The sequence below is a fragment of the Fusarium tjaetaba genome (assembly GCF_013396195.1).
Source record: "Fusarium tjaetaba strain NRRL 66243 chromosome Unknown NRRL66243_c0000208, whole genome shotgun sequence".
NCBI lineage: Eukaryota > Fungi > Ascomycota > Sordariomycetes > Hypocreales > Nectriaceae > Fusarium > Fusarium tjaetaba.
In genome coordinates, this window is record NW_023501404.1 from 33,912 (window position 1) to 48,241 (window position 14,330).

Genomic DNA, 14,330 nt, shown 5'->3' on the forward strand with positions numbered 1-14,330 from the left:
CAGAATAATTGCTACAGAATAAGCTATATTCATGTCCTTAAGCCGAGGTCCTGCTAATAACATGAGACATAAACGCGTTAGTATCCATCCACTTCCTCCTCATGGAGCCTGTTTACTATGCCGCACACTTTGAGCGCCACCCCGTAGCTGTACGTGTACCCCAGTCCTCCAAAGCCGTAGGCATGGATTGTACGGCCATCACAATCCAAGCGATACCCCCCCTCTCTTCCAGGTCGAAAGGCTACTATATCTTCAATCTCAACTCCACCCGGATCGATGGATCGAACAATATCTGGTGCCAGGCGCTGAACGCGTGCAATAATATCATTGCGAGCATCCGGGTCAGCTGTGCTTCGCATATCACCGGCTTGCGATACCCCGCCAAGTATGACGCCGCCAGTACCCATCCGTGGTATACAGTAAGTGTACTGGGATCCTTGAAAGAGTATCATCTCTTGTGCCGCTACGGCTGCATCCTTGCTCTTGAGCAGCAGAACTTGGCCTCGGACGGCCACTACGGCTGGATCTGGGGCCAGCTGCAAAGCCCCGAGCCCTGGGGCGTTGATGATCACCCGTGCTCCTGTTACGGATCGTGCCATGGCGACAGAATCTACAATCTGGCGAATAAAACGCACGCCGTGCGTGATAGCTCGACCCTGGAGCCAGGGGAGATAAAGATCCGGGTTGACAGTTGTTGACAGGTAGGTAAAGCCCAGCAGATGGCCTGGGAGACGCTGATAGTCGACTACAAGCGACTGGTACCAGATATCACTGTCGTCGTTGCCACGGTCGTCGAAATACTCCCGCACAGGGGTCCTCTACAATCAGAAATATCAGGCAAAGGAGCAACAACGGATGTTGAAGTGTCCATAGGGGAGGAGTATATAGGGAAGAATAGACTACTCACTTGAACGCCACTGCTTGGGTCTGTCTGCGCAAGTGACCAAAAGTATCGGTATGTCGCAGCTTGCAGGTCTCTTCCATGGTTCGTAGGATAGGGAAGAATGCCAGCACCTGCCCTGAGAAATCATTAACATGCCCCAAGCACTCGAAGCCGGGAAGAGTACCGACCATGGGCTGGCCCAGAGGAGAGATGAATCACCAGGGAGCTCTCGCGCGACAACTGTGACATGATGGCCAGCCTCGGATAGAACAAGGGCAATTGAGAGGCCTATTACTCCCGCACCAATGATACCAATATCCATGGATAAATTGGTAAAGAAGTACAAGCTGGCTAGGTAGAGTAGGCGGGTACTGTGCTTATTATATAGCCAGCGGTTAGACATTTACACTATCAGATTAGTAATACTGAAAGAAAGTTGTGCAACTCCTGTTGTTCATTCAACTACTACCTGATCTACACCTTTCTATTCGTGCGGGTACTTACCCTAGCAGGCTTAGAAACCCATACACACGTATACATTTCCAGATCCGGGGTGTAGGTAGGGTATGCCTTCTCACTACTTGTATTTATCCTCCTCTACTAAACCTCCCCAAATAACATCCGCAGCACAGACTCCCTGAGCCATTGCTGGTGCTACGCCCTTGATGGGGCTGCCAGCATCGCCACAGACATACACCCCTGGCACGTTGGTACTCCCAGTAGGTTCCTCGCGCGTAATAAAGGTGCCATGGCCGGGAACTTCAGCTATAGGGAGGCCGAGCTGTGTCGCTAGGTCGGCGCTGCCTGGTCGTGTAAGCGTCTTATACACCAAGAAGTCGGCGCACTCTGTGTTGCCAGAGTCGAGATGCAGGCGGACGCCAGGACCCTCGGGGACAGGCAATGGCTCTAGGCGGCTGATACGCGCGTGCTGCAGGGTAACGAACTGCGATAACAGGGGAGCAAACAATTTCTCAGCCTCACGCTGCTGGTCGTCGTTGTCGCACCCGTTAGTATAGACAACCACGCGGGTATTGAAGCATTTCGCCCGTAGGGCGAGATGAACATGGTGCTCCGATAATGGCCACGCGAGAACACCGACGCCATGGGGTCCGTTGGCGCGCTCAAAGCCATCGCAGAGGAGACATTGGTAGATGTGATCCGGCCAGCAGCTTGTGAATCCGGAGATCTCTGTCGGAAGCTCATGAACCGCACCCGTGGCCAGGATGAGACGTCGGGTCTGATGAACCGCGCCCGAGGCTGTCCTCACTTCAAAAGCCGGCTTTCCCGGGGTGCCAATTGCGGCGACGCTCTTAGCGATATCAGACTCTAGACGTACATTCTGGTAGGCCGACGTGATCTGCTGCTGGCTCTGGGTGATGAAGTCGACCCGGTTCATGCCTTCGCAAGCCAGGACGCCGTGTAAGGGATGGCTCCCGCGATTGGGGTGCTCGTCTTCGGCAAGGATAAGGACACGCCTCAGGGTACGGCCGAGAGCGCCGGCTGCTGCAAGCCCGGCCGGGCCAGCCCCGAGAATAAGTACGTCAACCGTCATGATGTTAGACCAAAGATGATAGAGTCAGAACGGCAGCGACTAACCTGCGACACAAAGTAATGGTCCAGGAGGTTTAAAAACAACGGCCACGGTCCTAACCTATCGCTAAGGTGGTGCCACTGTACCGACTGTTAAGGTGTGCCCACTGGTGTGTGATTATACAAAACCATGCTGTGGGGGGGGGGGGTGTCAGTTCCAACGTCGGAGAGCAATTACATGTATGTGCTCATCAATGTCAACTCTAGGGTAGGGTAGGTCAGTGACCTGTTCTGTCCGATATTACGAACCATTGTGTGTGTTTCTCTCCCTGTCGGATGGTTGGGTTGGAACCCTATTTCTATCTGTTCAGTAATGACCTATCTAAGAGGTTGTTACAGTGGTGAAACAGCTCTCTGACTGGTATTTCGGTCATCCGGTTAGCCGGTCTCATTTTCATCAGTATTCAACCAAGTTCCTTCACTTTTGTATGGCTTAAGAGGGTCTACAAAGGAGGACATCCACCGATCTCTTCATGTTGATTGTTTAACAATAATGTTCTTTAACTGAAATAGGCCATGGTTCATTTTTTCCATTTAATAATATCGGATTTAGAATCTTCAAAGATCGGAATTCCCCGGATGATACTGATCCCGTCCAGTACCCATCAATATGTCTTGAGAAGGGTCCGTTGATTCCACTCCAACGCCGACACATCTTTGTACCGGGCAGGACAATCAGCCGATACAAACTCTTCAAAACAGCCCACCGAGGCATCTCTATCTGGCTTGCCAAAATAGGCTACCGAGTACCTGGCGGGAAGGATGCAGGAGGAATCATCCTTGGCGAAGTCCTTGGGCAGGGTGACCCGATGCCACACGGCACGGATATTGTCGTTGGTCCAGTGCTGCAGGGAGTCACCAACATTGATCAAAACAGTCGGAAGATGGCTGGAGACAGCGATGAAACCGTCGTGTCCAGGCCGCTGGTCTTCAATTTCTAGGCCGCCACAGTCATCTTGGAAAAGGAGGGTGATGCTCCCTGCGTCTGTATGCTCTGAGATGCGCGTCTTAAAGCCTTGCTCTTGGATATCTGCCGCCAATACGGCTGGGTAGTGAAGTAACCGGAGCTCGCTACTGTCTTGCTGCTGATGCAAGGCTGAGAAACGATCCAGTGGCAGTCCAAGGCCCACGGCTAGGGCGTCTAGGATACGCATGTGTATCTGATAGCAGGCTTCGAAGAAACTGTCCAACGTGGGCTGGAACTCTGGCTGAGATGATACTTGCGGGTAGATATTGGGGAACAGGCGGTCGTGCGGCGACCCTTGGTCGAAACTCTCCTTAATGTCAATCTTGCGAGGCGCTGAAGTCTCACCCGGCCGAGGCCGACTCAAAGTTGACGTGATCTCCTGCCCAACGAAGCTGTAACCACGGTGTGGGTTAGGCTGCGCAGGATGGGCGGCCGTCATCTTCTCGTCATGGGACAGGTCGAAGAATTTCTTACTCTGCTTGCAGCATAAGCCTGGTGACATTCTGCCATTATGAGGGGGAGAGGAGAAGAGCGGAGAATGGGCATGAACGTACAACATCGAACAGCCGGTTTACTGCAGTGGGACTGATGCCGTAGTTGACACATCGCACAAAACCAAACTGTCGTAGTCCATCAACTAGGTCAAGACAAAACGCCTGCCGCTGGACATCAGTGCCCGAAGTGTACTGTGATAGATCAAGGGTGGGAAGTTGGGCTGACATGGTGAGAGGCAGAGTCAGTTGTGGGTGGCAATTGAGGAGAAAGAGGTCGCCGAATCGAGCATTTGAACCTCAACCAACTGATATATATATTCGTCAGTCGCCACAGGGGTGGAACCATAAGGTGGCACCACCACGAGTACCACTGGAGGCTATACGTATAAAAGTACAAAACTTGATCTATTTTGATCTAGGTTAGCATGGCGCTATTCTATTCATCTCAAGAGTTGCGAGATATGCTCTCCTACCGAGAGAGATGGGCTCGCCGCCTAGTGCGCGACCAAGTCTACCAGGAGCTGTCGCACTACCATCAGTCGAAAAATGACTGGAAAGTGTGCTCCAAGAGCGAGCTAGAGCGCACCTGTGACTATGAAATGACCCGAAATGATCTGCCCTCGCCCTGCTGGCAAGATCAGGCTCGCACGAAGCAGCAGCCTTTGCATATCTGCATCGTTGGGGCAGGCGTTTCTGGCTTGTACATCGCGCTGCTCTTGGATAGCTTGGAGATGCCAGGACTGACATATGAGATCCTCGAAGCTTCGAACCGCGCAGGTGGACGTGTGAAGACACATTATTTTAGCGACAAGAGTGACGACTACTTTGATGTCGGTGCAATGCGCTTCCCGGAGGTTACCCACATGCAACGGTAGTGAGATCCCCAACCTGGGCATTCAGATGCTGATGCTCTTCAGAATAATGCACCTATTCCGACACCTGGACGTGCCGTTGAGTCCATACTACAAGACTGAAACTGACCGCCCGTACTTGTTCAACAACATCCTCGCAGCGAACATCCCACAAAACCGCAAGGATATCTTCCAACTCGGCCGATCTCATGGCGGTCTGGTTCCGGACCGGTAGGACTGTTTCTTCTACGTCTTGTGTTCTACTATTCATTTACTTACTCATTCTACTCAACAGGTTAGTCCAGCGCGGTGCGCAGCAACTTCTGGCAGACGCTGTTCAACCACATTGCGCAGCTCTTGCACAGAACTTTGACCAAGGATTCCAAAGACTAATGGAGTTCGACCATTTGAGTACCTCCATGTACTTGCAGCAGATCATGTAGGAACCGACTGATCAAATGTCTGAAAATGGAGAGGCGTGGCTTATCTCGTGAACTAGGGGATATGACTTTCACACTGTCCAATGGATGGAATCCATGACCTCGTACGTCGATTCCTGTGGCTTGACGTGATCAAGAGCCGACACTGACAAGACTCTTCAGGGCGACGGGGCTGTTCAACCAGGCCTTCAGCGAGACAGTCTTAGACGCACTAGACTTTGACTACTCAGATACCACGCCGTGGTGGCGGATCGAGGGTGGCGGCGCAGTGCTGATTAGTCGTATGTGCGAGGCCATTTCCCAGCCTTGCAAGCTGAACAAGGCCGTGGTACGTATCGTACACGACAGCAGGAGTGCAGATGCGACAATCATGAACATGCTAGTGCAGGTCGAAGGCGAAATCGCGTCCCGGCGGTATGATACCGTGTTCGTGACGACGACGCTGCCCGCGCTGCAACGTATGGATCTGCGTTCAGCTGGGCTGCACCCAGCGCAAAGACAGGCAATCAACTACCTACAGTACGACAGTGCGACCAAAGTCGCTATTAAATTCTCCCACGCATGGTGGCGCGGGCCCCATGGGTCTCTCTACCGGGGCGGCGAGGCGCACACTGACCTTCCGCTCCGAGTGTGCGTGTATCCGTCCTGCGCCTCGGTTGCTGAAGCCCCAGACCAGCCTGCCGTGCTTCTTTGCTCGTATACCTGGGCGCGCGATGCCCAGCGCCTCGCATCTCTGATCAGTGACGAATCTCCGTTGGGCGAGGCAAGGTTGGTCGAGCTCCTGCTACGCAACCTGGCCGAGCTGCACGCTGTGCCCGGCGTCACGTACGAAGGCCTGCGTGCTGCATATCTTGATCACTATGCTTTCGCCTGGGACCGTGATCCTCACGCTGCCGGTGCTTTTGCATTCTTTGGACCGGGCCAGTTTCGTAATCTTTACCCCTTTCTGACGCGTCCGGCCGCTGATGGTAACCTCCATATCGCAGGCGAGGCTGCCAGCCCTGTGCATGGCTGGATTCAGGGATCCCTTGAGAGCGCTTACCGGGCGGTACAGCACTTTCTAGAGCATCACAGTTTATGTGATGCAATGGCCCGACTAGAATCCCAATGGAGTTGGGCTGGTGATACGAGAGCAGGTGACCACAGGATATCGCAATTGCAGGTCTATCTGGCGCGTGGGAGAGGCAACAGGCAACACGGCTTATAAGTACACGAGAAAACTCAAAGCAAAGACGTACCTATTCTCAGTACTTTGAGTGGTCGATAAGGGGCTCACGTATCCTGTACGAAGAAGGATCTATCGGACCGGCCGAACATCATCTTGATATCTTCTGTCATTTATTTTCCTATTCTTCAAAAAAGTAGTTGCGTATTCACTAATCGAGAAACAATACCAGTTGGTCTACTTGAAACGTTATAGGTCAATTGATGTCATGTTCTCACACGGACTATGTCCTTTGGAGCGCTGGGGCCGAGTCGTGGTTTTTCCGGTCAATCTATTCCAAGCAACACGAAAGCTCTTTTCATATGTTACTGGGATGTCGCACATGGAAGTACATCGCTGCTACTAAAGTGTGGCTACCCATGATGTTGTTTCGCTCCTCCGACTTTTATATTTCCATTGAGTGAACTTCCCGACAACTTGAGATCTCACCATTTGCAATGACATAAAGAAAAGACAACGAAGAAACAAAATCTCGTATGATTCTCTATCCCATTTTAATATACCGGTCCCACTATCAGCAGGTAGGAATTAGCAACTACTTTGGTTCACTATATGGGGGCCTTTGATGTGCCATGGTTACATACCGTCTCCAAAGCTTGTCTTATCGGGAATGAGCCAGTGAGGCGAAATACTTCTTTAAAGTACTCATGCGTCACTTCAAAAGGTTTGGCAGTTAGATTGGGAACATAGCGGCCGACGAGTTTGGCGGGATCGATATGTTCCACCAGGATGGATCTTTGTAGACACTTTCGAAAGGCGGCAACGCCTGGTCGTAGATAGGAGGAGTGAAAGGGAACGTTTATCCCTTTCAACGGGATAGCCGCTTTGCTGCGACTCAGCGTCATGGTTGGTGGGAGGTGTGTTGCTTCCTCCACTGATTGAGAGATAACCCTAGTGAGATTAACAGAATCAAGAACCGGCAATGACTGTGAAGCATCATGTATATGGTCCAAAATGACACCTAAACAGTGTAGTGCGCGAGTCTGACAAGGTTGAGTTAGTGTTGCTTGGCCAATATGTGCGATGATGTTGGCTCAAGATGCCATGCATCGTGGGGATGTGTACCTCTCCGGCGCATACGTATTGTAGATCGACCACGTTATGGTTGACCACCTCGAGAAGCCATTGCCCTTCGGACGCAACTCGAGAAACGAGAGATAAGAGCCTGCTTCCGTCAAATTCTGATGAGCGAGTTAGCTTCGGGTCGGCCGCGCTTCAGGAATTCTCTCGACAGTTATCCATACCCTTGGATACCCTAGTCGGGTCTATAGCACACATGGCGAACTGGGAACGGCCAAGATCGTCACATGCTACAACTGATTGCATGACCAACCCACGGTAAAAGACTGTGGAGATGAGTGTCTTGAGATCCATGATGCCACCCAAGGCCACTAAGGCTGAGAATTCCCCAAGTGAATGCCCCGCATAGACGACACTATCCGGAACCAGCTGACGAGCCTCCAAGTCCGCTATGATGGCTAACTGCATGAGAACGATGGCAGGCTGAGTAAACTGTGTGGACGATAACAGACCAGACTCTGATGTGTAAGCGTAACTTGTGGTGTACTGGTCGATTGTGGGAAACAACTTCACTTTTGAGACTTGGCCATCTGACTCAACGCGTTCTGAAGCCAGAGCCATGTAGTTAGAACGCACGCGACGGCCAGCTACACCGCCAAAATGCACTGTCAAGGAGTGAGGATCGTTACGAACAATATCGGTGATACGAAATCCTGATGGTCGATATTGTCAGCAAATTGTCAGAACGCCTGGGACTGGTCCAGATGCCACTGGGATCTATGTTACCGTAATCGTGTTGGAAGTACTCGTCGGCTATGTCCCAGACTCGTCTAGCTGCGCGGCTGTTTCTGTACAGCTCCATCCCCATGCCCTTCGTCTGGCTGCCCTGGCCCGTAAATACCAGTGCTGTGGACGGCTGTTCGATCTCGTACGTGCCCTTGAGCACCAACTCCTCGGTTACCGTTTTGTGCACTTCAACCTGCACGACCCGCAATCCTCGATGCATGGCGACGTGCTGGAACGAGACTCGAAGGCGATCTTTTTCATAAACTTTGCCTATAAACGAGACATTTGACTTCCTCAGCATGCTCCGCGTTCCGTCGCAAAGCCAGGTGTAGGCAACATGTAGAAGCTCGGCACTGATGTGCATCCCATGCACTATCGGGCGTGGGAGGCCTGCCAGACAGGCAAAGACAGGGGCCACGTGGATCGGGTTGAAGTCGCCACTGACAGCGGCGTATGCAATACTCTGGTCCTTCTCTGGAGCGACGAGGATAAGTTTCTCTCCGTGGAGGAGATCAACTGGCGTCTTCAGGAGAGTAGGCTGACTAGGCGCGATCAAATGTTCACCGAGAAAGTTGTGGGTCAGGTCCAAATGACTGTCGTCGTGACTGATTAGGTCACATTTACCGATAATCTTCCCATCTGACGCGGCATATCCAGTGATTCGTTGCTCTATGAGTCTTCCTTCTCTATCCGAATATATGAAGCGCTCGAGTTCGAAAACGACCAGCTTGCCGACAAGCTCTGGGACGGAAGTAAGAGGCTGAAACCATGGCTTTTCGTGCAGCCTAACCACACTTATCTGGTCTTTCAAGAGAAGCTGAGTCGAGGGAACGGTCGACCTCCGGAACGAGCCATGCGAGTCCTCATAATTTCCCACAAAGAAAAATCGTGCTTCTATCTCCAAGATGCAAGCCTTAGCCCTGAAGATCCGGGCTCGAACTTCAACCATCTTTCCGGCAGACTGAACTGCCAGTTCGGCGACGAGAGCTTTGGTGTACAGGGTGTCACCAGGTACAGGCAGAGATTCACCCGGCAAAAGTCTTGTCTGATTCGAGATATGGAGGAGCTTAAGCATATCTGTTGCGAGCTCGCGGCTAAAGAGTGGCTTCACCAAGGCTTCCCAGGCTATCACGACAGAGAAGTCAAGCGGAGCCTCCAAAGTTGCGTTGGCCATAGAAGAAGGCGTCCCGGTGCACGTATCGTACTCTCGGATGGCATCCGCGGTAACAGTGTATGGTCCGCATTCGAAGTCGTCATAAATGGAAACACCTTCCGGTCCCTGGCTTGTCCCAAGCCAAACTTTATGGTAGAAGGCCCTCATGTTGGAAGGCTGGTCACCGCAACAGTCTGAAATCGCAATTGTCGAAAGCCCAGGTCGATATGAGAGGGAGTAGGCGACAGTAGTTGGCGTATACCGTACACTCTGGTGATGGCTGATCTCGATCATAATTTGACCACATGGCTGCAAACTCAAGTCTACTACCTTGAGAAAGGTTTGATCAGGAAGGCGAATCAGGAACGAAAATCCGCCTCTAATATTGCTCTCTGAACTGTCAGCAACATGCACGTCCATGCTGCATAAGCCAGAAACCACGGCCAGAAATGGATTTGGGGCCAGCCGTCGCTCTTTTCTCACTCTTTCAAGAGTGAGCAGCACCTTGGCCCAACTCAGGCTCTTATTGGAACATTGCTTAATATAAGAAATCCAGTGTGCTAGGGTACGAAGTCCATGGCTTGCATGAGGTGCTGGGAGACCATCATAATGATTGGAATCTGCCACTTTGGTCGCGTTCAGGGGGGAGTGGTCAAAACTGGGGATCTGGCCATGGCCGTAGGCCTCGCGAATCGTGGCGACCCATCCATCATGGATCTGTCCTAGTATCTCACTGATTGGCTCGTTGACCGTTGTCGAGTATTTTGCCGCAACAGGACCGTGCAAGATACATACACGACCTATGTCTTGATCCGGCACCGCTGCGAGATCCTCGGACTGCCAGAGGGAATCCTTCTTGAACCATGTTTCGAAGTCTGCGTCAAGGACTGGCACGAATGGTACCGGTTTTTGTCCACGTCGGCGGCAATTATGCAGAAAGTACATGACATCCTCATAAGCAATCAGCTGTGTGGTAGCCTTGGGTATTACAGCCAGTATGGAAGCCAGAGTCGTGTAAGGGTCATCTAGGTCCTCGGGTCCATTAAGCAAGACTGCTGATCGTGAGGTGCCGCTTCGAGACAAGCGTCCCAAAGTTCGAACGAGCACATCAAAAAGAAGTTTCCTCCATGATAGATGGACCCATCGATTCTCGGCTCTGACGTAAGTGAGATCGACAAAACGATAGAGCACTTCGCTATATGTCATCTCATCAAGTTCCACAGGATCTTTGCTGAGTCCACTGCATCCGAACCATACCTTGTGATAGTCAGAATTGAGTCTTTGAATGATTTCGTTGCGGCGTGCAGTAATCTCCGCCACTCGTTTCTCCGCACTTAGACAGAAGATGGTCTGGTCGAATTCATGCCATAGCCTAACCGCGCGAGTGGAAATCTTGTGAATAGGTTGTCTCATTTCCGAAACAACAGATAGAATACCGCCTGCAGCACATGAAGATGCATCCTGCCATTCACTATCCTGGACACCGTCGGTTGCCACAATGACAGCCTTGGCTGCTGGGCTTGTCCTTGCTTCTTTAGCCACCATTACACGGCTACCGAGAAGCACGCCGTCAACTGGCATAGACGCTAGGCCCATGTCTGTTGCCCAGTCTCCTGTGAGGTATTGAAATGTCTCAACCGAGCTCCCAAAGCCGCTTCCAACTACCAGGACGACGTTGGGATGTGCCCGGATTCTGCCATACATATGCCGTAATGGCGAGTGAAAGTCTTGGTCAGAATGGTGGCCGCCACCACGGCCACCTGTCCATTGGAGAACGACAGGTAGAGGTTCTAGGCTCCTTGCAATTTCGAGCGTTGCTTGAATGGCTTCGATCGAGCCTGGCTTCAAGGCGATGTGACGGAGACGAAGTCGTTCAACGTACTCCCGTGCAACGTCTGGCGAGGGCACACCGGCGCCAATCGCCAGGCCATCAATGTGATAACCAGACTCAACCAAGCGCTGTAATTCCGTGATTTGCCATCGCAAATTAGTAGGATTGCTATAAATTACATTGCAAGTGATACCTCTTCCAGCATCAACATTGTTCGAAATATTCGCAATAGCCTCGGAGAGGGATGCAGCATCGTGGAAACCTCCACAAGCCAGCTCAACGTGGTAGCCAGCGTTCATTGTTGCGGTGACAAACTGCCACGACGACGTAGTCGGAGTCATGGCTGCCACCATAACAGGGGGTAGCAAGAACAGCCTAGTGAATCTCGTGTCGACGAGGAGCCGCTTACTCGCCTCGAAACGCACAAGGGTAGGTCGGAAACGGCGAGCCCAGGACTGATGACCTAGTACTCGCTGATAGCCTCCAGGACTACGATCGAATAGGTCCGGTTTATAGCCCAGCTCAACATTAGACCCATTCGACACTGTTGCCAGTATAATGCGAACTCCTCGGCCATCCTTGAGGTAGTGTGCCAGTGGCCCAACACCTTGTGTGCCTCCTGGTCCGAAGTCCAGGATATGCGTAGCATCAGACATGTTCAATGCAGCAGGCCAGTCAACAGCTTCACAAGCAACCATTCGAATCAGATCAGGTATAATATTAGCCTCGCCGCGGCTTCGCAAGTCTAATCCGTTGACAGTCGAAAAGACTGGAAGTTTCAAATCGCATCCTCTCCAGTTGAGTTCCCGACAGTCCAAAATTGCCTTCGATGCGGCGGCAGCGAAGTAGCTGTTATGATATGGTGCAGCAGCCGGAAGGAACTGATGGACTACCCCGAGTGGCTTTTTTGCTGAGCTCGATACTTCAGGAAACTCTTGATCGAGATGGGTGCAGAGTGCGTAAAGTGACAATGGGGCGCCGGTCACCACGAAATTCAAGTCACCGTTCTTGAGGCACACCTCCATTTGTACATCTGTACCAGGCAAGCGATTGTTAAGCCCGACGATCGCGGCCGTCAATGTTTCCATGCTCAACCCGCGAACAGAGAGCATCGGGCTAGGGATCTCCTGCTCCCCGGCTAAGCAGATCTGAACCATTGCTCGTGGTAACGTGCGTAATCCATATGACTGATGAATACGAGCCCCCAAGGAAAGGCTCAAGGTTATTGCTTGAAGGGCTAGAACTTGAAGGGAGACTGAAGAATCTGCGGCAGAGATAGCCGCTGCCGCGATAATTCCTTGTGAGTGGCCCGTCACACCGGCAAGGAACTTTGGCATCTCCTCTAAGCCACACCCAAGGAGCTCTTGCGAGACCTTGAAATGAAGAAGTTGCAGCAAAGTAATAAGCGGGAAGCTTACCGGTGCGGACAGCAAGTAAGACTTTGACGGCTCGGTTGCGTTTTTTTCTTTGCCTAGCCAAGACATCAGATCCATTCCCTCAGGAAAGCAATCGATAAAATCTGTGTTGCATGAAAGACGTTGGAACAGATCTGAAGCCGACTGAACAAGCCCCTCGATTATATGTTGATAAGTGTCGTAAAGCTCGATTATTTCCACAAAGTAGTCGTCGCCATTGCCCTGCCCTCCGAAGACTGCGTAAACCACCGATTGCCCATCGAGGCTCGACCGAAGCAGGTGAGAGGCATGAGCACCATTAGGCTCTTTCAAGAAGAACTTTGCTCTGAAAAAGGCCCTGATAATGTTCATCTTATCTTTTCTGGGAATGGATAATTGTCCAACAATTGCATGAACGTCGTTTCCAGCCAGCACAGTGTCTTCAGCGCACTGAACGGATGCCCGAAGAACTTCCAAGATTTCACGTCTTTGGCGCGTCTCTTGCTGCAGTGAGTCATTGACAAAGTCTATAAAAGACAACAAGAATTGCAGTTGACTAAAAGATTCATTGTGGTACTGGGATTTCGCCTCTGAGTAGGAGCCAAAGCTATCCAGAAAGCTCGCCCTAAGATCAGCGGCGACATCATAGTCTGCCTCTGCAACAGAAATAATGAACTTGGTTTCTTTGCCGAAGAACGAAGGTTGACTTATGGTCAGGCTCTTGGCAAGACTCTTTGCTGAAGAATATGATATTGGAGTCGAGGCGCCGGATCGGCTGTTAGTCAAGGCTGTGAGGGACAACGCCTCCGAGCGGGTACTGGAAGGAATCATCAATACAATTTATGTGAGAAATTATTATGATGACTTTCGCAGCTAAATTCCGGTTTTGCTCCGAATATGGATGCCTGTTGATGATAGGGGATGAGATGTTTGGCTCTGGAAGTGTCGCTGCGACTGACTCTGGCGATTTACTCTGTCAGATCGTCTACTATGCTGAGCACTGCACTAAGGTATTACCAAGAATTTTCGTTCAAGTTACTTGTGTAATTGAATAACTTCTCTCTGGAAACCAGCGCATTTTCTACCACCACTTCGTGCCCAATAAGGCTGCAGCCCTGGCCCCCATAATCACCCGTCTGCTATGCTGATTTCTGGTAATTCCAAAAAGGTCATGGTAGGATGAAAGAAGGTGTGCCTATTGTTGGTGGTACGATATCCTTACATGATGTCACAGGCGGCATAGATCTAAATGGCACCACTTTTAGCCTAGTTGTGGTGGGTCGATCAGATCTCGGAATACGGAGTACAGTGGGGGGCAATAAGTATGAATCCGCTTTAATGTACTAATATATACCTCTTAGCCTAAAGGAGGCTAATACAGCTACCAGTCAGGCTATAGGGTAAAAAAGCCTGACTTTTTATTTTTTTAAAAAAAAGCAGTAATTATATAAGACTTTTTAAATAAATAAAATAATTATTATATTAATTTAATTATAATTAATTTTAAATATATATTTTTTTACTTTTCTTTTTTTTATATTAATTAATATATTCTTTAAATTAAAAAGACTATTTTACTTCTTAAGATCTTACTAGAAGTATAGTAAATAAACTAAAATAGCCTAATTATTTATACTTTTATAAGTATAAGTACTTTATAATTATTAAGACCTAACTTTATAAAAAGGTCTTATTA

General features: G+C 50.5%; 4 protein-coding genes across 4 annotated transcripts; 1 reads left to right on the plus strand and 3 right to left on the minus strand.

Moving 5' to 3' along the window:
* Positions 1-77: 77 nt before the first annotated feature.
* On the minus strand, positions 78-2,435 carry FTJAE_9197 (pyridine nucleotide-disulfide oxidoreductase class-II; the record flags this gene model as incomplete). The annotated part of the gene is made up of 4 exons (XM_037356092.1): positions 78-818; positions 908-1,019; positions 1,072-1,254; positions 1,462-2,435. The coding sequence occupies 4 exons, from the start codon at positions 2,433-2,435 to the stop codon at positions 78-80; spliced, it is 2,010 nt and encodes a 669-aa protein (XP_037203734.1).
* Positions 2,436-3,078: 643 nt separating this feature from the next.
* On the minus strand, positions 3,079-4,162 carry FTJAE_9198 (gibberellin 20-oxidase; the record flags this gene model as incomplete). The annotated part of the gene is made up of 2 exons (XM_037356093.1): positions 3,079-3,915; positions 3,995-4,162. The coding sequence occupies 2 exons, from the start codon at positions 4,160-4,162 to the stop codon at positions 3,079-3,081; spliced, it is 1,005 nt and encodes a 334-aa protein (XP_037203735.1).
* A 197-nt stretch (positions 4,163-4,359) lies between these two features.
* FTJAE_9199 (l-amino acid oxidase) lies at positions 4,360-6,432 on the plus strand (the record flags this gene model as incomplete). The annotated part of the gene is made up of 5 exons (XM_037356094.1): positions 4,360-4,805; positions 4,852-5,016; positions 5,081-5,224; positions 5,285-5,329; positions 5,388-6,432. 5 exons carry the CDS (start codon positions 4,360-4,362, stop codon positions 6,430-6,432), a joined length of 1,845 nt encoding a protein of 614 aa, XP_037203736.1.
* A 1,233-nt stretch (positions 6,433-7,665) lies between these two features.
* FTJAE_9200 (fatty acid synthase subunit beta) lies at positions 7,666-13,807 on the minus strand (the record flags this gene model as incomplete). The annotated part of the gene is made up of 4 exons (XM_037356097.1): positions 7,666-8,183; positions 8,257-12,613; positions 12,659-13,451; positions 13,767-13,807. 4 exons carry the CDS (start codon positions 13,805-13,807, stop codon positions 7,666-7,668), a joined length of 5,709 nt encoding a protein of 1,902 aa, XP_037203737.1.
* Positions 13,808-14,330: the final 523 nt, after the last annotated feature.